This window comes from Pecten maximus, chromosome 4 (genome assembly GCF_902652985.1).
Source record: "Pecten maximus chromosome 4, xPecMax1.1, whole genome shotgun sequence".
Classification (NCBI taxonomy): Eukaryota; Metazoa; Mollusca; class Bivalvia; order Pectinida; family Pectinidae; genus Pecten; species Pecten maximus.
The window spans coordinates 20,158,185-20,185,452 of record NC_047018.1 but is presented as its reverse complement, the minus strand read 5'-3'; the positions used below and the strand labels follow the sequence as shown (position 1 = coordinate 20,185,452).

Sequence of the window (27,268 nt, the reverse complement as noted above, 5' to 3'; positions counted from 1 at the left end):
ATTCCAGAAAAAGTATCTACCAACAGGAAGACTTTAGGTTCGTCTAACAGGGACCACCATTGAAGTGATTTAATTAAAACACTACCATTATTATAATAAGCTGTATTCTATCCAGTACCCACCATGCATAGAATGTTTATTTTTTAGGGAGTTCTCCCATTGTATAGATCTTACTAGAATAGCCCTCATAGTCTAAAAGAGGATGGTTTCTATAGTTGTTCAGTTTAACAATGAAACCACCTCTCACTGGATCTGCCACTGGCCCCAATCAAACTTCATGTACCAGACACTTTCAGTGATATGTCATAACTTTTTCAGACCCCAAGCTTGTATATACGTGTCATAACCTTGCCTAGCAGTCTAAAGGTGGTTAAGAGGTCCCAGCTGTAACATGAGATCAGGTCATAAATCCAAACCATGTTTTAAAGGAAAACATTGCACATACAATATACAGTCAAACCTGCCTTAGCGACCACCTGAATTAAACGACTTCCTTTCATATGCGACCGTATTTTTTCCTCCCAACGTTATTTACTATACTAATGACCTGAATTAAGCGACTACCTGTCAGACGCGACTAACGACCATCATATACGTGTCCCAAACACTGAAAAGCGACTTTTTTCAGCGACTTTCCGAGTTTTAAAACGGAAGCAGAAGTCATAATCAAGAAGAAACCGGACGAACTTGTCTGCTTTTAAAGATTAAAAAATACTTCAGAAATGCATGAAATGTCTTATTCTGTCTCAAAAAATGTACTGAATTTATTTTCTTTGCCCTGATAACACCCAAAAACGAACGAAACTGTACTTTACTTCTAAAGAATGAAAGAAGGAGATGGGATATGGCGAAAAAACTGCCTCGCCATTCAGACGATTTTCACGAAATTTTGATAGATAAAAATACAAACATTTGCTTGGAAAGTATGAAAAAGAGTGAATAAACAGTCAACTTACTGTTTAACTGAAATTTATGTTCATTTTGAGACATTAGGACAGATATTTTCCAGTTAAAAACGTCTCCATCATTATGAAGGAAATGCAGTTACGTGACTAATAATCCGAACGGAAGTCCGGACCAGGAATTCAGGAATGCAAAAAAAAAGTGTTTTTTTTTTTTTTTAATGTAAATGTACCCGGCACTGGAAATAATCAGATTAGCCATTCAAACTCTTTGATAATTTTTTGTATTAAAAAATAAATTATTGTAACATGCTAAAAGAATTTAAATATATATATTAATGAAAATGAAAGAAACTGAATAATTTATAAAAATAAATATTGTACTACATACATATGTAGAAATGGGGATATTTTTATATATTGTCCATTATTATAAGCATTTTATTTCATTAAGTGAATAGTGATTTTCCTTCTTTTTTTTTTTTTCTTTCGTTTTCCTCAAGAGGTCTCTTATAGATTTGATTATATTCACAATCTTAATTGATGACAGGTAATTCCTTTTCATATATGTACTAATACTTGTAGCTGATAAATTTTACATATGTGGCAGAATAATTATAAACTTTCTTTTTCGGGTAATTTTCTTTGAACCTGGATTAAGAGACCACCTGTCATATGTGACCTTTTTTATTGACTCCCTTGGAAGGTCACATATGACAGGTTTGACTGTACATTCATTATACTTTATACAATAATTTACAAACTTGAAATATCACTCTTCTTTAATGTGGATCACAAACAGGTTTCAAACTCGTTCTTGTAATAAAAAAAAATCCCAATACAAAGGATTTAACCATAACAACAGGCATGTGAGTGACAGAGACTTTAACAGAGTAAAGTAAGTTAACACATTAACAACACTGACCTTGACATTTTGTTTAACAAGACAACAATATGGTCTTTAAGCTGACATCTCAAATACTAACAGATATGAATAAAGTCCTATACAACTATGTCTAGAATTTTCCAGATATTTTCATCAACTCCAAAAAAAAATCTATCCTCTATGCCAGCTATCGTATCTCAATGTAAGTACCGGTACTTAACATGTTTTTTGCAAATCATAAAATACATGTAGGCTATAGCCTGGCATGTCAACAGAGTCCCAACAGACATTTCAAAATAGCCACAATTTCTGTTGAAATCGGTTTGGTCCATCATCAGTTTATTTGTTTACAAGAAAAATTAACACTTTTCAAGCAATATCTTGGTACAATAAATGAATTTGAAAACGGGGAAAAATCAACAAATACTTAAAACAATATTAAGTATAACAATAGATTTGAGAGATACAAGGTCTTTGGAAATAAATATATGGCATGATGGAGATGTGAATAACAACAACATAAATGTTTATCAAAATGAAAATATCAGAGACGAACAGATTTATATAAAGCATAACTATACAAGGAATCATTATCATAACATACGTTTGTTAATATTGAAGTGTTCTTCTTTCCTATACAAATTTCAATCTCCATTTCTTTTTGGATAAAATAATAAACATAATATGAAGTTCAACAATCTCAACAAACAATGACATGCATCCAGAAATAATATTTTTGGTAAAATAACAATACATTAAGCAGATGAATATTTAGAATGATTTCTATGGCAATGGGAATAATTAATAAATGATATTACATACAGTTTAGTCATCTAAAACATCAAAACCAATGAATATATTTATAAATCATTATGAATGGCAGCGGTAGTTTGTTTCAGTTATGTTAGAACTTTAGAAGTGACCTCTAACAATACTCATTAACCAACCAATTACTGAAGATTGGTGTTCAGTCAATGGGAGAAAAACAATTAAAAAAAAGGGGTCTGATATCACAATTCTACCACTAACTTCTGTCGAGAATAAAAAGAATAATGCAGTTACAGATCATCTGGATCAATAAAGTTAATGCATTTACAGATCATCTGGATCAATAAAGTTAATGCATTTACAGATCATCTGGATCAATAAAGTTATCATTAATTACTGAAACAAATTTAACATTTAAACTCAAATTATTTTTTTACATTAAATAATCAAAATTTTATTTTCTTAATTTTTTTCTCTGTTAGCCCCAATATATACAATGTGTTACTGATATACATGTATTCCTATTACCAATTAATTTTCTAAGGAAAGTTCCCTGATAATATGTAAAATTAAGGCCAAAACATGAGTATACACTGATGTACTACACCTTTCTCTTGAGAATTTTTTTTTAAATGCTTTCGTGAAAATTCCTCAGATAATTTATCTATATCATATGCCATTTCCTTTTAATTCTCTTGGTGAATATTACATATATTGGGGTTTGGTTATTAACAGAAAATTTGAAATTCAGATGTTTTTTGAAGAAAAAGGAAATAACCTTTAAGCAGCTACATTGTATATTTTTAGCTTTAATGACCTCTGATAGTCCAAAACTCAACTGCATGAAAATGATGTTTTATCACAGGTACTCTCTGCTAGAATAAGGTAATTTGCATACATACAAGTCACCTCTCAACAGGTAAACTAGCTCTTTCTTTAAGGTGTTAAAACATACAAAGATGTCTACCATATAAAAAAAATGAGTACTTCCTATCACAACACAACAGAGAAATCTGTCTCACTACGGTGCTATGCATGCTGGAAATGACCGTTCATGAACCAAAAGAGTTTGTGGAATTTAGTAAAGTGCTTTCATGCCTTCATCCTCAAACTGTGCCCATGCATCGTTTAATTCCATAAAAATCAGTTTGGCTACATCTTCATATGGTGTTCCTGCCAGCTACAAGAAAAGAAAATATAGTTTAAATGTTTTTAACAACTACTCAAATGCAAATAGAAATGAAAGTTTTTGGTAGACTAATAACCCTGAACTCTTTATCAGAAAAACTTTCTTACATACATGTTATTAATACTCTTTGTCCTTGGAAGTCTGACAGAGTGACTCCAAAGACATCCATACTTTTCAGGTTACTCCAAGTTTTAAAATTGAAATCCTATGATGATGATAAAACTAAAAGTTTCTCGAGTCTGAGTAATGTGTCTGTAAGGAGGAAATAATGCTTTTAGAATGCAGAGTCCAAGAAGTGTGAATCTTGACCTATGACTAGTGTAGTGTCAGTACAAACCTGACTTCGACCTACCTTGTCTGGGTGGACACACAGCACAGCCTTCTTGTAAACCTTCTTCACCTGGTCTGCAGTGACGAGTTCAGACATACTGACGCCCTTCCAACGTGTTTCTTCCTCCCAAAGAACCTTCTCAAGTGAACACAGTAGCGCACGGATATTTCGTTCCTTCCCTTGGATCCAGTCCATGATCTGAAAATACATTTGTCTATTAAAGCATGTACAAGAAAAAGAACTAAAAAAGTTGCCTTCAATTAAAATTTATTTTAAACAATGTTACAGTACCAAAAATATTGGAGTGTTTCTTTGACATTTATTAGTAATTTTGAACTGTTCTAAAGGTACAAAAGAATACAAATTATTGTAATATATTGAAAATAGATTTGAAGGGAACCAACTAATAAGGTAAAATATCTTAATTAGACCTGCAGTTAAAGAAACTTGATTCTACATTATAGAATAGATAACTGATGTCCTACCCGCAGTTTGTCTGGGTCCATCTCCTCCTCCAACTCTTTTCTCTTCATGCCTGCTAGAGACTTTGGCTCATCCGTCTTGCCGCTAGTGAACTTGTGATCTCCGAGCAGGTCCCCAAATGTGTCAGCTCCTAACTTGGGTTTGGTACCTGTAAAAATGATCAGATATTAAAACCTTTACTTTTAATGTTAATCAGAGAAATCAGAATTGGTCATAATATATTTCCTCGGTGCTAGTGAAGAAAAAACGATATTAGGTTTGTCAGTTAACAGTCTCTACAAATCTATATTTTTTTGCCTTTTTTCGTGCTTCAACAAAAGCAAAATAAACATATCATCAAGACTATCTGTTTGGAAAAACTAGATTTTTAAAATCCTAAAATGTTCTCCCCAATATCTCAACCCCTCCTACAATGTAAAAATGCTGCATGCACTTAGAAATAAATAAAAATTTCTGGGAAAACTATCATTGTTTTATAACCACTTCTCTGAAGTTGCTACCTAAAAATGGTTTCCTCGTTCCCCTCTCCTCCCGGCTGCCCAGCACACTAGTGTAGCCCACATTATAGTTGGGTTTGGTTGGTTGGGTTGGTGCAGCAGCGGGCCGCTGTGGTTTGGGTGATCCCTGGGGAGAACTACGAGGTTGCTGCTGCTGCTGCTGCCATCCTCCCCCACTACTGAAGGCTGGTCGCTGCGACTGGGAGGACTGAGGGATTCCTGCAGGCTTGGCGCCTGTCAGGGTTGGACCCTTAGCCTTACTCCCAAAACTCCCTACAATCAAAACAAAATCATCATATTTCATGACTCTTGAATTAAGAGAGTGTATTTAAAATCACTTTCCATTGATAATAAAATTAGAAACATATATGACAGCATTTTCACTATGCATTAGTGTCAATGAAACTTTAATATCAAAATCCTGGTAAAATATTTTTCAAACTATAGTAAATTTATTTCAAAAACGCTTTGAAAAATGTAAACCTTACATCTAAATATATATACTTGTAATATTTTTATAATTACATAATACAAACTTAATCTGGTAGTTCATACAAGACATGAAACAAAATATAATATTATTTAATAGAAATTGCACCTATCTCAATAAGTGACATCACAACTTAACTGTACTTACCAAAGTCTGCAAATGGATCTGCTTTCTGTTGTGGACCCAGGTTACCGGTGCTACCAGATCCCGGTCTTCCTCCTCCCATTGCCGATTGTCCCATTCCACCCATTGCAGACTGTCCACCCATGAATGTACCACTGTTGTTACGTGGAATATTTGTTCCGGTGTATTGTTGTTGGAAATTTGATGCCGAGTTACTCTTTGTGAGATTTACAGAAGAATTAGAGGTGGTGCCCCCTGGAATGTTGATGATGGGGGTTGACCAGTTACCCATCAAGTTTGGCTCATCGTCATTCCCAGAGTCTGTTTTACTTTCCATAAACTCTAAGAATTCATCCTTTTCTTTATGTTTGGTGGTTGATTCCGATTGTACTTGACTAAATGGATCAAATGTGTTGCTACTACTACCAGTGTCTGTGTTTCCCAACAAATCAAACTCGGCAAATCCTCCATTTTGATTCGTTGAAGACTGTGGTTTACTTTCCTCTTTCTTACTTTGAGATGAAGTGAATTGTTTGAATGGGTCAAAGGTATTACCAGACTGGTTCTGACTTGAAGTTGTTGATGATAAATCAGCGAACGGATCAAATGTGTCTGTTGTGCCCTCGGCTTTGCTACTGTTCTCTGGAGGTTGTGATGAACCTAGATTCTGGAATGGGTCAAATGTGTCACTAGTATCTACTGTTCCTGCTTTGTTAAAGTGTTCAAACGATGACCCCTCAGTATCACTACCCGCAAGTAAGTCTAAATTACTGGGATCATTTATGTTAAGTAAATCAATATCACGTTCTACATGTGCAGGCGAACTGTTGATATTCAACAAATCTGCATGTACCGTGTTTCCATTTTGTTGTGGTTTTTGTCTATCAGGTGTGCCTATATTCCTCTCATGCGACTTCCTGTCATGTGACAGCGAAGCAAAGTCATCGTCGTCCTCACTTTCACCATCAAGAAGGTTCTGTTCAGATTCCATGTCAAACAAACTTTTGGGCTTTGCATCATTTTCAGGAGCCTGCTCACTAGAATCACCCTGCCAGTTTAGTGAAGCGAAAAAGTTTTTGCCCGACATTGGAGCTGGTTTTTCCTTGGCCTCTGTCAGCTTGTCCTCCTGTACTGGCTGTCTGTCTTGTGTCCGTGACACATGAACAGGACTGTCTGTCTCACTGGAGGAACTCTGGCTTGATGATCGTGTCAGGCGCATTTTAGCACGATTTGATACACCTGTTACAGAAACAAGATTAATTATGAAAATCATAGGATTTCCTTCGACGTTTATCGGTATCATGTCTCACCTGACAATGAAATGTACATTATATATCAACCAATGACAATATACATGACCAATTACACTCAGAACCAATTAAGAGGCACTTGTTAGAATGACTGCTGTTGATTTTTAAAACAGTGATAGCAGATATTTAAAGGTAACTTCCTGTTAATAAAAATATTGGCAACATGGCATTTTTACAAAACTTTAGTAGAGATTTACACAACCATTACCATTAAAACCATTTAGTTTAATTACTGAGTTGTCAAAAGAGATTCACATGGACTGAAAAATTCTTCACTAACATTCCACAGAGATTATAACATCTACAATAACTTAACCACGGGTTTTTAAGAAGCCATTTCTACAAAAGAGATATTGACAAATGATTTTGAAATCGAAAACAACATCTTATTAACCTCTAAACAGTAAAAATTCACAAATAAATGTTACCAAAATCTGAGCATGTCTGATGCAGTTCCTCCTTTGATGAAAATAAGATTTTTGGACTAAGTTTCGAGGAGTCAAACTTTTCCCATGGATAACTAGGATCTGTCCGTGGTCTCTCGTTGGTTGCCACAGCAACATCCATCATCACACAAAACATCTCTGGGTATTTATCTGCAGAGTCCAGCTGATCTAGATCAAATCTACAAAATGGTAAAGCAAAATGATTAGAATAGTATCACAATGTAAATCTCTGATCCTGGAGAATGTTAAGTAATAAGGAATTTAGGAAAGTCACAAAATAATATTCACCTATAGTTATTTTGTAAGGACCATATTATACAAATTTAATATCTCCAACATAAAAACATTTTGGTGTACACGAAGAAAACTTCATGTAATTTTGCATAAATCCTCCCCAAATTTCCATCGGGATTTCCTTGGTAGACACCAATATGAAGAAGGAATCAATCGAACATCTCACACACAGTGTTTCTTTTATCATTTTACAAACCTATAATCCACAAAATTATCATCCTTCTGCTATTGGAAAACAGTGACTTGGCAACTATGCAGAGGTTGCAAACTGGCCTTACTGTGTGAACTGGAGGTCAGTATATGGTAGTGACTGTACTTACTGTGTGAACTGGAGGTCAGTATATGGTAGTGACTATACTTACTGTGTGAACTCGAGGCCAGTATATGGTAGTGACTGTACTTACTGTGTGAACTCGAGGCCAGTATATGGTAGTGGCTGTACTTACTGTGTGAACTCGAGGCCAGTATATGGCAGTGGCTGTACTTACTGTGTGAACTCGAGGCCAGTATATGGTAGTGACTGTACTTACTGTGTGAACTCGAGGCCAGTATATGGTAGTGACTGTACTTACTGTGTGAACTCGAGGCCAGTATATGGCAGTGACTGTACTTACTGTGTGAACTCGAGGCCAGTATATGGCAGTGACTGTACTTACTGTGTGAACTCGAGGCCAGTATATGGTAGTGACTGTACTTACTGTGTGAACTCGAGGCCAGTATATGGCAGTGACTGTACTTACTGTGTGAACTCGAGGCCAGTATATGGTAGTGACTGTACTTACTGTGTGAACTCGAGGCCAGTATATGGCAGTGACTGTACTTACTGTGTGAACTCGAGGCCAGTATATGGTAGTGACTGTACTTACTGTGTGAACTCGAGGCCAGTATATGGTAGTGACTGTACTTACTGTGTGAACTCGAGGCCAGTATATGGCAGTGGCTGTACTTACTGTGTGAACTCGAGGCCAGTATATGGTAGTGACTGTACTTACTGTGTGAACTCGAGGCCAGTATATGGTAGTGACTGTACTTACTGTGTGAACTCGAGGCCAGTATATGGTAGTGGCTGTACTTACTGTGTGAACTCGAGGCCAGTATATGGTAGTGACTGTACTTACTGTGTGAACTCGAGGCCAGTATATGGTTGTGACTGTACTTACTGTGTGAACTCGAGGCCAGTATATGGCTAGTGACTGTACTTACTGTGTGAACTCGAGGTCCAGTATATGGCTAGTGACTGTACTTACTGTGTGAACTCGAGGCCGGTATATGGTTGTGACTGTACTTACTGTGTGAACTCGAGGCCAGTATATGGCAGTGACTGTACTTACTGTGTGAACTCGAGGCCAGTATATGGTAGTGACTGTACTTACTGTGTGAACTCGAGGCCAGTATATGGTAGTGACTGTACTTACTGTGTGAACTCGAGGCCAGTATATGGTAGTGACTGTACTTACTGTGTGAACTCGAGGTCAGTATATGGTAGTGACTGTACTTACTGTGTGAACTCGAGGCCAGTATATGGTAGTAACTGTACTTACTGTGTGAACTCGAGGCCAGTATATGACAGTGGCTGTACTTACTGTGTGAACTTGAGGCCAGTATATGGTAGTGACTGTACTTACTGTGTGAACTCGAGGCCAGTATATGGCAGTGGCTGTACTTACTGTGTGAACTCTAGGCCAGTATATGGCAGTGACTGTACTTACTGTGTGAACTCGAGGCCAGTATATGGTAGTGACTGTACTTACTGTGTGAACTCGAGGCCAGTATATGGTAGTGACTGTACTTACTGTGTGAACTCGAGGCCAGTATATGGTAGTGACTGTACTTACTGTGTGAACTCGAGGCCAGTATATGGCAGTGACTGTACTTACTCTGTGAACTCGAGGCCAGTATATGGTAGTGACTGTACTTACTGTGTGAACTCGAGGCCAGTATATGGTAGTGACTGTGCTTACTGTGTGAACTCGAGGCCAGTATATGGCAGTGGCTGTACTTACTGTGTGAACTCGAGGCCAGTATATGGTAGTGACTGTACTTACTGTGTGAACTCGAGGCCAGTATATGACAGTGGCTGTACTTACTGTGTGAACTCGTGACCAGTATATGGCAGTGGCTGTACCTACCGGTACTGTGTGAACTCGAGGCCAGAATATGGCAGTGACTGTACTTACTGTGTGAACTTGAGGTCAGTATATGGTAGTGACTGTACTTACTGTGTGAACTCGAGGCCAGTATATGGCAGTGGTTGTACTTACTGTGTGAACTTGAGGCTTGTAGTTCCTGGTTTTACCATTCCTGTATGAAGCTGTATTTGAAAAATTTTCATCGATGTGATCTGAAAGGAAAAAAAAGATCCTTTTAAATTTACTGTAACTTTACTACACATAATCCAAAACATGAAGGATACTTGTCTTATTCTTATCCATTACATCCAAATCAGATTTCAAGATCTTCATCTAGATTAATTTGTAATTAAAGTTAATTTTTTATGACTGAAGTGACAGCTAAGGACGGTTTATCTCACATACACTGACCTTGCCCTGAACTTTGCCTCCAAAGGTTGATCTTGCATGGTAGGCCACAATGGTGACATCACCCACTGCTGAGATATTGAGAGGAATGGTGGCCCTGCCATCCTCAATCACAAACCCTCGCATCTTTTCGTATTCTTGAGATGTTGTCAAGATCCGATCTTCTCCAACATAGATCTCCACAAACGGTCGACAACCATTTCTGCAGAAAAAATAGTACGATAAAGTTGTATAAAAAATGATTGATTTACCATATAAATTCCAAAATAAGCCAATACATAACCTCAGGTGAATGCTGTTACATTTGTTGGTTATTTTACTTATCACAGTAGACATGGATACAAGTAAATAGACTGTAGGTGTTTGATGTTACATTACCCTATAGCTACATCATACTATGTCAGTTAATCATTGTTGCAGTATACAGAAATTTGAGTGTTCTTATAAAGTATTCTCTTCTTTTCTAGTTCTTTACAAATAAAAGGATACATTTTTTTCGCTATTTTCAAAAATAAATAAAATCACAAAATATAACAATACATTGTTAGAGATGTCCCATTTCCTAGCTAAAACACATCATTTTTGCTTTTATCTTTTGGTAAAAAATTTAAACATTGAGAAAAAACAGTTTTTATATCAATAATCTTATTCAACCCATTGGAGTTTGGAGTTCCATTTTTAGAACTGTAACAAGGTGTTACATGCTTTACCTCATTTTACTAAACAGCGGTACTGGTGACATTGACAAGGTCTTGAACATTACAGCTTTGTTGTGTGGTAGAGTGGGTGGGTCACCGACAATCTCAGCTATATACTCGATGTACCTGTAAAATAAATAATAATAAAATCACAGATATACAATGTATACCAGAATCTTGCTGGAATGAAGGCCTATATTGAAAATTTATTCTTAAAATATTCTTCTAAGATCATCACTGATGAATAATTCCCATTTTTCATATTTCAAAAATATTAAAATATTGATATCAAATTCATGCAATTTATTGGTCTTTAAACAATGAACCAGGTAAAGTAATAACTTTACCTCCGCTGTGCTGGTGAGGCTCCTGGAGCAGATCGTCGTGAGGAAAACATGTGCATGGCCTGCTGACTGGACTCAAACAATCGTGTGAACACAAGGAAAGCTCCAACTACTGTGGCTGAAGATGCTTTGCCATCCTATCAAATGGAATGGAGAATGTTATTTCTAGTTTTACAAGATCAATATCTAAACACAAGTATATCCATTTACTCCACACTGTCACTATATGACCTTAACAAACAAAAGGGAATGTATTTAGACTATAATCTAACATAATTCCCATCAGTGTAGTGATACGAACAACAATGTTTGTGACATCGTCACTTAATCGCATCGTTTTGTCCGACATCACAAGATAAAGTGTATTGTTGATACCCAGAAAATTAGTGCTAGAGAAATGAAAAAAACAACAAAAAAACAATGTAACTTTCAACAATATATGTACGGTTGTTGTTTTATAAAATGAAGGTGATATCCTTATTTCCACCAACGATTTTTTTTTTGCCCAGAGCAGTGGAATGGAAATATAAGTATCAAATTGTCTTCTTTGGAAAGTTATTGTCCTATATATAATTCTCACAGGAATGCAGACAAATCAATCTAACTATTCAATTTGTCAGAAATCCTGTGAGAATTATTACATAGGGATAAAAACTTTCCAAAGAATGCAGTTTGATGCTTAAATATCTTTTTAACTATTATAATTATAATATATTGTCTAGGTCATGTTAATAAACAACAATCAAAATTCATTTTCAGTCCAAACACCTAACCAGACACTGCTGATTTTTCTAAACATAGCCAAATTTTCTCCCTTGTCTGTCCAATTGCACCTCACTATCCCTTCCTGATTTTCCACACAATTTCCCCACTCTCAACCTCCCCACCCCACACTCCCTCTAATTTACCCATCCTCAGCCTCCCCACCCAACAATCCCTCTAATTTACCCATCCTAAACCTACCCACCAAATCTCTCTCTAATTTACCCATCCTCAGCCTCCCCGCCACACTCTCCCTCTAATTTACCCATCCTCAACCTCCCCACCCAACTCTCCCTCTAATTTACCCATCCTAAACCTCCCCACCCCACACTCCATCTAATTTACCCATCCTCAGCCTCCCGGCCACACTCTCCCTCTAATTTACCCATCCTAAACCTCCCCACCCCACTTTCCCTCTAATTTACCCATCCTAAACCTCCCCACCAAACACTCCCTCTAATTTACCCATCATCAGCCTCCCCACCACACTCTCCCTCTAATTTACCCATCCTAAACCTCCCCACCCCACTTTCCCTCTAATTTACCCATCCTAAACCTCCCCACCCAACATTCCCTCTAATTTACCCATCCTAAACCTCCCCACCAAACACTCCCTCTAATTTACCCATCATCAGCCTCCCCACCACACTCTCCCTCTAATTTACCCATCCTAAACCTCCCCACCCCACTTTCCCTCTAATTTACCCATCCTAAACCTCCCCACCCAACATTCCCTCTAATTTACCCATCCTCATCCTTCCCACCACACTCTCCCTCTAATTTACCCATCCTCAGCCTCCCCACCACACTCTCCCTCTAATTTACCCATCCTTAACCTCTCCACCCCACACTCCATCTAATTTACCCATCCTCAGCCTCCCCGCCACACTCTCCCTCTAATTTACCCATCCTCAGTCTCCCCACCCCACACTCCCTCTAATTTACCAATCCTCAGCCTCCCCACCCCACACTCCATCTAATTTACCCATCCTCAGCCTCCCTATCACACTCTCCGTCTAATTTACCCATCCTAAGTCTCCCCACCCCACTCTCCTTCTAATTTACCCATCCTCAGCCTCCTAACCCCGCACTCTATGATTTCATTTCATTTCAACAAATTTTACTGACATATATTTACAGGTGTTATTTACGAAGTCAATTGGATTGAATAACAGGCAGGGCCTAAATAAATTCTCTCCATATTATAGGTGGACAAATAGTGAAAAAGTAGAAAATTTAATTCAGATAATTGAAATGGAATTATATATCTCTCTATGATTTATCAACCATTAACCTCCCAACCCCACTCTCCCTCTAATTTACCCATCCTCAGTCTCCACCACTCTCCCTCTAATTTACCCATCCTAAACCTCCCCATCACACTCTCCCTCTAATTTACCCATCCTAACCCCCCCCCCCCCCCCCCCCCCCCCACCCACCACCACCACACTCTCCCTCTAATTTACCCATCCTAAACCTCCCCATCACACTCTCCCTCTAATTTACCCATCCTCAGTCTCCACCACTCTCCTTCTAATTTACCCATCCTAAACCTCCCCATCACACTCTCCCTCTAATTTACCCATCCTAAACCTCCCCATCACACTCTCCCTTGAATTTACCCATCCTCATCCTTCCCACCACACTCTCCCTCTAATTTACCCATCCTCAGCCTCCCCATCAAACTCTCCCTCTAATTTACCCATCCTAAACCTCCCCACCCCACACTCCATCTAATTTACCCATCCTCAGCCTCCCCCACCCACACTCTCCCTCTAATTTACCCATCCTCAGCCTCCCCATCAAACTCTCCTTCTAATTTAACCATCCTCAGCCTCACCACCCCCACACTCTCCCTCTAATTTACCCATCCTCAGCCTCCCCCCCCCCACACTCTCCCTCTAATTTACCCATCCTCAGCCTCCCCCCCCCCCCACACTCTCCCTCTAATTTACCAATCCTAAACCTCCCCACCCAACTCTCCCTCTAATTTACCTACCATCAGCCTCCCCATCACACTCTCCCTGTAATTTAACCATCCTCAGCCTCCCCATTCCACCCTCCTTCTAATTTACCCATCCTCAGCCACCCCACCACACTCTCCCTCTAATTTACCAATCCTAAACCTCCCCCCCCCCCCACACTCTCCCTCTAAATTACCCATCCTTAGCCTCCCAACCCCACTCTCCCTCTAATTTACCTACCATCAGCCTCCCCACCCCACTCTCCCTCTAATGTACCCATCCTCAGCCTCCCCATCACACTCTCCCTCTAATTTACCAATCCTAAACCTCCCCACCCAACTCTCCCTCTAATGTACCCATCCTCAGCCTCCCCGTCACACTCTCCCTCTAATTTACCCATCCTTAGCCTCCCAACCCCACTCTCCCTCTAATGTGCCCATCCTCAGCCTCCCCGCCACACTCTCCCTCTAATTTACCCATCCTAAACCTCCCCACCCAACTCTCCCTCTAATTTACCTACCATCAGCCTCCCCACCACACTCTCCATCAACAATTTCCTCATCAATTCTTGTATTATCACACCAACCCCTCCCTCCATCCTTGATTTACTCACCAGGCAGTGGAGAACACAAACATTCTTTGGATTTTGCCGCAGCCATAGATGCATATTTTTACAAATGGCAAACAAACTGGCTAGAGTGGGAGCCTTCCTGGCTACCCAGCCACATTCTGACACCTTTAAAGACAGAAACATTTTACAGTATTAATTTTGTATTTACATTTTATGAGTGATTGATCAATATTGTTACAGCATCGATTTTACAAACTGAAATTATTTTACACATTTATCAATGGTTATAATTATACAACAACAGTTCTGTTTTTTCCCCACTTGTAGACATTCTACCAGTTCTTACCCTATTTTCAAACTTTGCAACTCTATATGTTCGTTGAGATAAGTTGTAGATGGCATAGCCATTTCTGTACTTGTATTCCAGGTAACTCTTCACATCATCTATATGGTTCTTAAAAGCTGATTCTACACCTTCTGCTGGAAACGACATCACTGAAAGGACACAAAAATCAGTAAAACATCCTTATCTGAATTAAAACATTGTAAATTCTGCATATTCATTACTTTTGAAAATGACAGTTTAATGGACAGAGTACTTTATATAGATAAAATATTATACTTCCATGAATTTTTTCTTTTTTGGCTGTTCCTTTGATTTTCGTAAAATTATGTTTAATATATCAATAATCATAGTGGGTTGCTTACAGAATATCATTTGATTTACTCCATAAGATTAATGGTACAGACTGTACATGTAAAAATAATCAACAGTTCCTTACCTAATATTCTAGAAGTTATACTACTAACGTCCAAGTCAGATTTGTTCATTGTTCTGAAAAACATTCAACGTAAATTTCATATTCATTTGATATTAATCATTGACAATATTTCACGAATACATAATTATAAGGCTGTTAAATTATTAGAAAAATTACCAATATGTCAAGTTTTAATTTTATTTTGACATCAATTAAAACTAAAATAGATAGCTAAATTTTTCAATGTATAATTAAAATTGTTTAAATGCAGACATTAATTGCTGTTAATCTATACTTACGCTGATACAGTTTCCATGACTTTAGATGAAGCATCTTTGATGTTTTTCATCAGGTTTCCTGCCCCACCTCGGATGGAGCTGAAGAGCATGTTAGCAGTTGACTGCTGACCGGAGCCACTCGAGTCTGGAACACTGCTGGGTTGGGGTGGCCCACCGCGTTCATGTTGCATATGTACTTCATTATCTTCTGCCAAGTATAAAACACACCTCCACTTTGACCTTGTATGATTTTTGAGCTACCATATTCAACCTAATTAGTGCTCAATGTGACACTCCACAATTACATTTGTATCTATATGAAAATTCTGTCAATCTGTTTGTGAAGGAAGTTATAAACAACGTCCAGACATTGTATAGATATAAACAGACAATATAAATCTTTTAATCACAATATCCACAGACATCAAGAAATAGTTTCAGATTTTGATTCAGTGTTTTTACTGTATGTATATATTTTCTGTTTTCAAATAATTTGATTTTGTTTAGATATACTGATGGTAGTTACAGTCTGTTTGCAGGTTTTCGTGAACGATACATCCACTTTACAAATCCATCATTTTTGCTTCAAATTTCGTTATTGATAAAAAGCTATTAAATGAACCACCAACCCATGACGTTAAGATCCATTTCACTGGCAAGCTTGAAGCTTGCCCTTGAGGTTGACATTTCTGGCTGCCGCAATCTGCTGTAACTGGTCCACTACTGCATTAATATCCGGCCGGTCATCTGGGTTGACCATGAGCATAGATTCTGAACAAAACATGAAAATAGTTGTTATTTCTCCGATCCTATGACAGGCTGATCAATTTCATTCTCAGGACAGAAATGACGAAGTAATAATGTTACATCATACCTATGATCAAAATCAAACAGTTTCTTCCATTTAGTGATCATCCTAATGAGCGTACCCTGGTAGAGAATTTATTGTAAATCCATCATGGTTTATTTCACATCTGAAACCCTTCTGTATAATAAATGGTAATTACAAATGTAATACAGAAACTGTTGTTTACTGGGTAATTAGTAATTAGTAATTACTACCATGAGAGGGGGGAAAAGTGTCAGCTGGGGATTAAGGGGGTTCTGTTTTGTTGTTCTGATGACTTTCGAGGGTGTAGAAGTAACAGTCTAATTAGAACAGATGATATGAACATTTTTTACAATTCATCTTGACAAAATATTCAGTTCCAAATGAGATTTCTACTAAGACAGTAAATTCTTCCTATTTTGAGGGATACACACTTCAAGACTAGCATATCAAATGAAAAGTATGGTGAGAAACAGGTGAAGCCTTTCTGATTTCACCTAGTCAGTCATGTTTTTCCCAGATCTTTTTATCAACACTTACTGAGAAGGTCATGGAAGACAGTGTATGTTGTATCCGATTCAGGGATTGTGTAGTTCGCATTGATGATCCTGAGCTTAGCAGAGTCCTCAAAAGGATGAACATTGTAACACAGCATATACAGCACACAGCCTAATGCCCAGATATCTCCGGGTTCTCCAATACGGAAGTTCTGGTACAAGTCCAGCATCTCAGGTGCTCTGTACATCGGAGTAGTGTTTTTGGTAATCTGAAAATTCCCAAAATATTATATGGTTAACCTCCTTATGGCAGCTAAAATATATCTCAGTTTCTGTCTTATCAATTTTCAAACAGAATTCACAGTGAAGGTTACATATCACATAAAACATCTAAATATCTCAGGCTGATCATGTTATAGGCTAAAAGCAAATCAATGTCGGATGAGACCTCCATGATTTTTCAGAAATTCAGCCCTCGTCGCTTTTCTCCCAAGATGTTTCAAACTACCAGTACAATACATTAAGTTATTAAACTGCAATGTAACTACAGTCTTTGCCAATATACTGGCAATAGTGTAAAATTATTAGGCCTGAAAGGTAAAATTCCAATAATTTGTTCTCTTTTTCGTTAAATTCCACTATGACAACATTAAACAATTTCAAAATTTCAGTTAATTTGATATAGTAAATATTTCAGCCAATTGGTACATTCTGTATCATCATAGCTTGTTCACAATTCATAACATACCATTGGAAGTGTTTAATAAAGCAACCAAGCTCAATTATATATATATATATATATATTTTTTTTAATTTACAGGCAGCTTATTCCCAAATTCTACAAGTAGACAGTAAACACTACACAAACTGGAACAGTTGAATTTAATATAACCTTATATGGATATATTCTCTCTTGTACAGAGTCAAAAGTCAGCATTCAACCAGTACTTACCTCATCCTCCACCAGACTTCGTTTAATGGCCGACCAAGAGATATCAGGAGCGTGTGTTACAGTGGTTGCACTTCCAAAGTCACACAACTTGATACTACACTGTGAGCTCAACAACAAGTTTTCAACCTGTTAAATGTAGAATATTTATTAATAATTTTCTGATTACATACAATATATTTGAACTAGAACACTGACACGTCAGAAAGGGCCCCGCTATGTGTCTGACCCTTCAGGGTAAATGTAATAATTATTGTCAGTGTTTTTCCTGCCTATATAACTGGGTGCGCCAAACGACCCCATTCTCAATGCGTTTTAGCCTGATTTTTTCCCAAAATCAACTCGAAAATTCCCAATAATTTCAACCAATCAGAAACCTCCATTTGTTACCATGGCAACAGACGGTTTCATAAGTGGTACCATTGTGTTTGGCTTCCCTAAAAACCACTATGTACCAATTTTCACCTAAATCGAACAATATAGAAATTTCAACCAATCAGAAACCTCCATTTGTTACCATGGCAACAGACGGTTTTGTAAGTGGTACCAATTTTCACCGAAATCCTTCAACTCTTGTCAATAATTTGGCGCAAATTAAAATCAATCAGGTTATAAGATTAACCAGGTTATAAGTACAAACTTCAATGGGAATTTATATAATTAACCAGGTTATTAGTACAAACTACAATAAGTTATATAATATTATATTCAACTTAGGTTATAAGTATAGGAGCAGTTGATGGTGATATCATGTCGGAAAACTAAGTAAGCACAAACATTTCATGTTATTAGATGATTTGTGCTGAATAAAGCCTTTTGAATAATGATAGGATTACATTCCTTTTCTAAAAAAAAAAGTAAATGACAATTTTAGACCTTTTAAATTCTTCAAACGAATTTAAATTGTTGAAGCAATCAAAGTTTCCAATTGAGAACAAGATCATTCATTGATAAGAAAATGTCAAAATTGTTTTGACTGCTAAAATCCAAAAGGGTCGATTACCTGGCATTTTGAAGCCGACCCAGGATGACCTTGACCGTTGACCTTTGAACTTGTGACCTTGAACTATGAGTTTGATCATTCTGTCAGTTAACTCTTGGTTTATTTCTTGACAACTTTGCATAATCGAATAGTGAACAGTTAAAAACAACAAAGATCCAGTATTTTCATGTTAATGTTAAAATCCAATATGGCCGCCTAACAGCCATTTTGAATCCGATTTGCATGAAATACTACACATCTGATCTAGGATGCATGAGGAATCATCAGTTCCAATTTGATACAAATCCTTCATCTCCTTCAATCATTTTTGTGCAGAAGAAAAAAAACGGACAGACGGACGGACGGACGGACAGACGGAGGGACAGACGGACAGACAGACGGACAACCTGATTACTATAGGGCACCCGCATCTCTCGATGCGGGGCCCTAATAAGGAGGACAGCCAAAGTAGGATATCACATGATCATGATCACCATGAATGTATTCAACACAAGTCACATGATATCCATAAGTCACATGATATCCATAGGTCACATGATAACCATAAGTCACATGATCACCATAAGTCACATGATCACCATGAATGTATTCAACACAAGCCACATGATAACCAGAAGTCACATGATAACCATAAGTCACATGATCACAATTATAGTATGTAGAAAGCAGGTTTTTTACTGCGTCATTATATAGGTATACACACCCAAACTATAGGTCAATCTAGATAAATACATGACATGAATGTAAATCAGTCATGAAGTTCTCTATGAAGAAATGATACTACATCAGTTTTACAGTGCTCTATCAATGTTTATATGGTAGCATTGTATGAGGCAATAGCTGTATACAGTAATTACAACATAAAACAAAACTGATGTTCGCTAGCTTGTTGACTGTCAGTTATAGTTGTAGCATACTAAATGTACATCTAAAATGTAAAGAAATACAGTATACATTTGTACTTGCCTTTAGATCTCGATGTATGATGGGTGGGTTCTGACGGTGCATGTGCTGGGTGGCACGGCATGTCTGGTAGAAAGCCTGAAGAACTTCATCACATCCGAGGGACGACGACCGTCTATTCAGAATGTCTACCAATTGTCCTCCTTCAAAAATTTGACAAAAAATCTATCTTCACCATGTTCTCTCAAAGAGGAACAAAATCACCAACGTTCAATACATAATTAAAATCCTTAATATACATTATATAATTATTATCATTAGGTGTTTAACAGCTTATATCATTTGACCTTTGATTAACCTTACCACTACAGAGTTCAGTCAGGAGAAGGTATTCAGCCTGTCCATGACCTGAGCTTGATTTGTCAATGGAAGCTGCGGCGATGAACTGGATGATGTTTGGGTGTCCAGATAATTTTTTCTGTGATGTTGTTAAGGATCAACAGCAGCAGCAGTTCAGTACATTCAAACAAAAGATTTATTGGTGCTAAAAAAATATTAAGTTTAACTATAACTTAAAAAAAAATAAATCTTTCTATTTTTGAACAATACAGGTAAAAACGAAAGTTTTATCAGAGGCTAAAACAAGAGGCCCAGGGGCTTTAACGATCATCTGACTCTAAATTAAAACCCTTACATTACTGTAGTATGTATTCTCTGTAGCAAGTATATAGTGGCACTGTTGGCCATGGTGGCCATCTTGGATTTCTGACCGACCCAATAAATAACAACACCTGGTCTGGACCATCTAAGGATAATTTCTGGTAAGTTAGAGCTGAATCCCACTGATGGAATATGAGAAGAAGTTTGAAATAGGCATTGTTCAGGAAAACCATGATTGCACAATCATGTTACAAAATGGCCGCCATGGCTGCCAAGTCAATGATTTTACAAGGCCAAAAAATAACAACACTTTGTTGGCCCTCCTTCCTTACATCCTCACCAATTTCCAGCTCAATGGCACCAGTGGAACTGGAGAAGAAGTTTAAAATGTGTTTTTCAAGATGGCGGCCACGGCGGCCATCTTGGATTTCGGATCGGCCTGAAAAATAACAACACTTAGTCAGGATCCTCTCAGGAACATTTCAGGCAAGTTTCAGTTTAATAGCACTGGTGGAACGTGAGAAGAAGTTTAAAATGTGTTTTCAAGATGGCGGATATGGCGGCCATCTTTGATTTCAGACCAATCCAAAAAATAACAACACTTGGTCGGGATCATCTCAGGATCATTTCTGGCAAGTTTCAGCTTAATCCCACAGGTGGAACTTGAGAAGAAGATTGAAATGTGAAAAGTTTACGGACGGCGCACGGCGGACGACGACGGACGAAGGACGATGGCTATAGGTCATTCTGACCCTTCGGGTCAGATGACCTAATAAACAGAAGAAAAAAAAAATGCAAGCATTTTTCATATCAATAAATTATGAATGTAACATTACCTAATCTATGAGTGACCACTGTAGTATCCTTGATGATTTACTGTATCTACCAGTAAACTATAGACTGTGCATGAAAGTGATCATGATCTGAGTCATATATTCTGTGAGTCTTCTGTGAGTGCTTACAAATATCTGTAAAATGTTGTATTGTAACAATGAAAAAATTATAGATCCTAATGAACAGGTAACCAAGGATACAAGGAATCGAATCTCCTGCATCACCGCTTTGTTCTTCTCCTCATCATTGGCCAGCAGTCTCTGTAAAGGAACCAATCATTCAGGACTAACAGGTGCTGTATATAACATGAAATGTTGATGGAAGATTTATTCCCTATTAAATAATATTTAGATCATTAATTTTGAGGCAAACTTTCATATTATAAAAACCATTAAAATCACAAACATTTACAAAGTCAAATGAATTCCTTTGAAGTTTTTTAAGGTAACTCATGATCAAATAAGCCACCTAAATGTAGAAGTCATCAGCCTCACTGGTAGCTGTCCAAAAAGCTACGTAAATTAAGTCTGTCCATTAAGTACACAAAGCATGCATTTATTGGACAGAAACAAGTGATGGGCAAGGCAGTGATCATGGTTTAGTGGTTAAAGTTTTAAAGTTCTAAACCTAGTCTGTGGCATGGCAATGATTTTTACAATAGTTTTTTTCCTCAAACAAATCCATGGGAGACATAGCCTAGGCCATGCTAGTCAGTCTCAATGTCAGGTATAACATCAAATACCCTGGAGCCCACAATACACAGATGATAATACATATAAATTATATATTAGCTTTTAACTATTGGCTTCTGATAATGATAGATGATGACAGGTCCCAGGTTTTAATGTTTTAGATTAATATGTAACTGACAATGTAGTCTATGGATTATACCTTGAGAGCATAGTCCTTCCCTGTTGCTATATCTTGTGCCACAAACACGAAGGCAAACCCACCTGCAAACAAAGAAGTTAAATTAAATAAACAGTTAACTTTGAATCAACACATTCATCTACATTTCTGAAAACTTTCACTTGAATTGTACTTCCTTTAAGTAACATTATTTGAAAAATGTTTTAAAAACGGTTTTTTTTTCAAGCATTGAACTAAATGTGATATGGTACCAATAATCAAAAGCATTCACTGGGCAATGCATGTTGGATATTTTTTTCAATTCTTAACTGTGCATGGTAAAAAATCATGAAATTTTCCATGTACGTGTATTGCTTTCAGATCTGTGCCAAATACCTCAAAATAAACAGATTTTTATCTGGTAATTGTTGAAAGATGATTGATGACTGAAGCTGATAAGTCACTGGTATAATATCTATGGTTGGAGATCAACTAGTTTCATTAAAGACATTATACATGTATACCAATATTGTAATTTCAAGTTTATGAAATGAAATATGGTTTATACCACTAAATGAAACATCCAATTAATACAGGCCTATAAATACTTTATTTTGAGGCTAACATTCTTACATTACTCTTCGTATAACGTAAGTTGATATAAATGTTTCATTGTTGCACAGCTGGCCACAACAGTGATCAACACTTCTTAGTTCTGGCAAGCACTGACAATTAGATGTTCTGCATGTTTATTGAATCATGATTACACAATACTGGAGTATTGATCACTTAGAAATACACATGTCTCCCTTACCAATACAAACCTTGAATCTCTACCTTTATTACCACATTGTGTGCATCTAAGTTTTGTGACAGCGTGGATATTGATTTACCACGTTCGGACTGCTCTATGTGCTCCTGATCGCTCACATTGATTTTTTGTCAAGTGCATGAAAACTTCGGCCTAATCTACCAACTAATTTTACAAAGTGAGGATGTAATGAGATTTATCCCAGAGAATAACTTTTGTGATTTGCCTACATGAGCTGCTGGACAGGTCCAATACTTCAGTAGCTTAGTATAGTCAATATTTCGCATAGAAATTAATGTTGACTGAGTATATATATTTTCAGGGCTGTGCTTAAACACTTACACAAAACTGATGTCCTAAATGTCAGACTATGTTAATTTCTTCAAACTGATAAAGGAAATTTCTTATCATTAAGTCAAGACTTCAGACAGGGCTCATAAAACCAAAATATATGTGTTCATGTTGCTGAAGCAAGATTCAGAAATCCTATATTTGTCTATGTGTGAATGTGCACGTTGAGAGTAATAGGTTCACCTTACTACTTGGTACTAGCTCAGACTAGCAGGAATTTCCTTTTAGCTGCATGCCTTCAGAGCAAAATTTTGCGAGTAAATTGATCGAGCCCCAGTGCTGTAGGTAACGGTATATGCAGGGTATTTTTCATATTATCTTTACTCCTTCCTATTACAGAATTGTTGCAATTGACCACTCTAATGTAAAAAGAAATACGTCTAGTATATATATATATCAATACAAATGTAATAATTGTTATTTTCAGTCTTAATCATGCAATTACAAAACTCACAGATCTATAAGAAAAGAAACTTCTACTCATCTAGATGATATATAAATCTGTAGTAATTCATAGCAAAATCATAACAGTATTCCGGCACAGATCACCCAACTAAACGAAATGTTGGTCTAACGGTATATACTCAAAGGTTGTCCTGTACAACTTGAATGCAAATCCTGAAAATAACTTAGTACATGTACTTTTTTAATTTCTATGTTTCAAAGTGCTTTTTTTAATTTCTTTGCTTCAAAGTGCTGAAGGGACATGCTTAAACACAAACTCAGACACTTGTATACAGAAATTGTAATAATAATAAAGTTGAAATACAAATGGTCATTTGCTATAACCTGTAGTTATGTTTGCCTATATTAATTTTCTGATTTATATTAACAGGCCAAACTATGTCATATCCTGAATGATCTTACCAATTACAGACAATGGTGCAGGGGGTACATAAATCACTCTGTGTACCATTGGGATTGGTGGCATACTCATGTGGGATCGATAGGTTGCTACCAATGCCTGCATATGTGATTATTATACATCCATTCCTGAATCAGCATCAAATTTTTTTTTCACAATACATGTACCTATTTCATGCCAGTCAATGTGCTGACATCAGGAAACATATATAATTATAAAATTACTTTATATTTAGGTTACCCATTCTGGACTCTTAATGATTAGCATATGAAAATACATGTATATTTAATACAAACTATGCTTTTGTAATAATATTTGATTTTATATAACCAACCAGGTTACCTGTACGATGAACCATGGTAAGAGGCGACCAGCCGTGATTTTTTGTGCCATTAAATCATGAAACCAAAGACCATTAATTGATGCTTCAATATACTGTACCTACTCTAGATCTATGATATATATGACTTACAGTGTTTTGAAATTCTTGTTGCCTTTCACTGTTGTAATCTTTTGGTTATCATTTGTCTATTTTGTACAATATCGTATCAGTTTTGAAAACAAAAAGTATGTGTAATGGGATATATCTAATTAACAGCAGTAATTCACAGTTCGAACAAACAATGAACTTTTTATTAGAGCAAATAATGAAAGAAATGATTCACATATACATACACTTTTCTGGCAATATACACAATCTTCATGAATGGCAAATAAATGGTTCACGTTTATATAGTTTTTAAAGGAGATTTTCTTTACAACATCAGTATTTCTGTAAGTGATTTCCTGAATGCAATATTAATATTTAGCAATTCAAACAATGGCGGCACATGGGATGTATATCAGCACAACTTAATCGGATGTTATTCTAATATGTTTGTCTTCTAGTGCCTTAATTATAACTTAAAATTGAACAAGTCAATTTAATTTTACAAACAATGTTTTAATTTGGTAACAATTATGTTTGCCAATATACTTGAATTTAAGAGATTTAATTCAATATGAACATCGCGAAATATATCTATGCTTGTCATGTTATTTCACAGACCACATTGTCACGATAACGTCCATGATCCACAAATTAGCAAAAATATCATCCCTGCAGAAATAACTGACTGTACATTATATATGTGCAGATATCTTACACAGACGAAGTGCAATGATCATGATATCATCTTCCTGCGACAAGATTTACATCCCTTGATATAGCTTTTCAGTGTACATGTAAATCAAAACAAAAAACAAATAAAATTACCAACTTACTGGTGACACTTTGGTATGCTGTAATCAAAACCACATATCTTATTTCGTCTCCCTGCATACCTTTCGGTATCCATACCCAACATGCAGCAGCCCATGCCACTGATCATGATTAACCAACATACTCGAAACTGACATTGGCTCTACCTTCATATGTAAACAAAAAAAAAACAGTGATGCTCTGCACATTCAACTCCTTCATATCAAAAGGACCACGTTTATCATGTAAGTAGTGTTTATTGTGAAAATTGTGCAAAAAAACACAATTCTGATCATGATTTGTTTACCTGGTGAGGATTCGAAAGTAGTTTAAGAAACAGATACAATAAGATCTTGTTTTCTGTCTAGGTGAGATGGCAGTAGAAAACATTAGTCAATCAGATACAATCAGCAGTGACAAAACTTAAAAGACATTAATATGTCAGATCAAATTCATCGGCTAAGTTGAAAGTTCAAGGTATGTCTGGGATCCTGTGTTAGGAAGGAGGCTAAAAACTATGGCCGAGGTTTATAATATATTACAGGAGGTTGGATCCTAGGTAACAATGATGATGTTTGGTTCACAGACTTCGAACAATTAATATTGCTAAAAAAGTATCATAAAAGTGCCTGAAAAATTGTCACAAAAAGTGTTGGATGCACATGTACATATGTATCAGTTAAGTTGTCCATAAAACCAGTATATATCTCAGAAGTCTATAAGCTTAACTACAGCCTGTATACCATGTAATTCAAATAAGATTTCTATCAGGTACAGCCTCCAGGTAAATGATTGGCCTTTGACCTAACATACATACAGCATATCTATATTGATTATGATACTGTGTAGAAAATTAAATAATACTGTCAACAAACAATTGACAACATTTATATTAAAAAAGGTTTAAATAAAACAATTTGAATAACGAATTACTAAAAACTGACTGTAATTAAAGCCCATATGATTGTTATTTGAGCACTGATCAGTGTGATATAAATCTCGAACTTTCTCATCCAAGCATAACCAGTGTACCAGTCACTACTTTTTATTGAACACAAGATATATGTCAGAACTAGATCTCCAACGTTAGTTATATCTTAAGAAGTAACATGTGCTGTCAACCTAACAGGTGGAGCATGAAAAGCTAGCTGCGGGCGAAACTATATCAATCAATGAAATGGTTTCACTGAAGTGGTCTGTTATCATCTGACAGGTGGGGAGGAGGAACCAAGGACATACCTTCAGCGATCACCCGTCTCACTCGTAATTTCTGGTCTCCCAGTTCGACTTGTTGACCAACAAAATCATTGTCAGTTCCCCCAGTTCCACTGCCACTGATGTAACCCAGCGCAGACTTGAAAAATTCTGACATTTTGGAAAAATCCCTCTTCTATGTTTTCACAACCATCCTTCGTTGACTTCCAGTATTTCTCGTCGATGACGTCAAATTTCGACCAGCTTTACGGCATGTCTCAAATTTTGATTTTTAAAATCATGTTAACTAAGTTTTAAAATATCAATTAAGATACATGGTAAGTAAAGACATGCCTATATATGAAATACACATATCTATTAAAGGATTTATGGAATATTAGTGTAATGCAAATATTACGACATGGGTTTGCGAGCGCGGGAAATTTGAAATCCTACCTAGACCAAATTGGGCCTACTTTGTTGTGGAGGTATGTGTCGTTTACGATCAATCAGAGCAAGGTGCTTAACGAGGTTCTTAGATCGTAAACGACACTACTATTATACCTCTTTGTAGACGTCCGGGAAGATACTGTAGACTAAAGGGTTTCAGAAATGACAAAAACACCACAGGATAATAAAAAAGAAATAA

At 36.7% G+C, this 27,268-nt stretch overlaps 2 protein-coding genes across 2 annotated transcripts; both read right to left on the bottom strand.

Annotated features, from left to right (window-relative positions):
* Nucleotides 1–1,631: 1,631 nt before the first annotated feature.
* Nucleotides 1,632–17,118, bottom strand: LOC117325447 (cyclin-G-associated kinase-like). The gene is made up of 16 exons (XM_033881656.1): nt 17,004–17,118; nt 16,264–16,405; nt 15,656–15,842; nt 15,378–15,430; nt 14,942–15,090; nt 14,638–14,760; nt 11,302–11,435; nt 10,967–11,080; nt 10,260–10,458; nt 9,981–10,060; nt 7,408–7,604; nt 5,694–6,908; nt 5,060–5,329; nt 4,562–4,707; nt 4,098–4,274; nt 1,632–3,736 (listed from the first exon to the last, which is right to left on the bottom strand). The coding sequence occupies exons 2-16, from the start codon at nt 16,319–16,321 to the stop codon at nt 3,635–3,637; spliced, it is 3,204 nt and encodes a 1,067-aa protein (XP_033737547.1). The 5' UTR covers nt 16,322–16,405; nt 17,004–17,118; the 3' UTR covers nt 1,632–3,634.
* On the bottom strand, nt 16,728–26,797 carry LOC117326430 (cyclin-G-associated kinase-like). The gene is made up of 8 exons (XM_033883179.1): nt 26,665–26,797; nt 22,201–22,262; nt 21,510–21,569; nt 20,179–20,293; nt 19,879–20,018; nt 17,913–18,038; nt 17,004–17,229; nt 16,728–16,783 (listed from the first exon to the last, which is right to left on the bottom strand). The coding sequence occupies exons 1-8, from the start codon at nt 26,795–26,797 to the stop codon at nt 16,728–16,730; spliced, it is 918 nt and encodes a 305-aa protein (XP_033739070.1).
* Between the last annotated feature and the right edge of the window lie 471 nt (nt 26,798–27,268).

What these genes read in the sequence shown, in the direction of transcription:
- LOC117326430 (XM_033883179.1), bottom strand. Translation starts at nt 26,797, where the DNA reads ATGTCAGAATTTTTCAAGTCTGCGCTGGGTTACATCAGTGGCAGTGGA. An exon ending in GAGACGGGTGATCGCTGAAG is followed by an intron (nt 22,263 to 26,664) that starts GTATGTCCTTGG and finishes CTTTGTTTGCAG; the next exon opens with GTGGGTTTGCCTTCGTGTTT. An exon ending in GAAGTCTGGTGGAGGATGAG is followed by an intron (nt 17,230 to 17,912) that starts GTAAGTACTGGT and finishes GGGAATTTTCAG; the next exon opens with ATTACCAAAAACACTACTCC.
- LOC117325447 (XM_033881656.1), bottom strand. Translation starts at nt 16,321, where the DNA reads ATGTCAACCTCAAGGGCAAGCTTCAAGCTTGCCAGTGAAATGGATCTT. An exon ending in AGATCCATTTGCAGACTTTG is followed by an intron (nt 5,330 to 5,693) that starts GTAAGTACAGTT and finishes TTTTGATTGTAG; the next exon opens with GGAGTTTTGGGAGTAAGGCT. An exon ending in AACGAGGAAACCATTTTTAG is followed by an intron (nt 4,708 to 5,059) that starts GTAGCAACTTCA and finishes TCATTTTTACAG; the next exon opens with GTACCAAACCCAAGTTAGGA.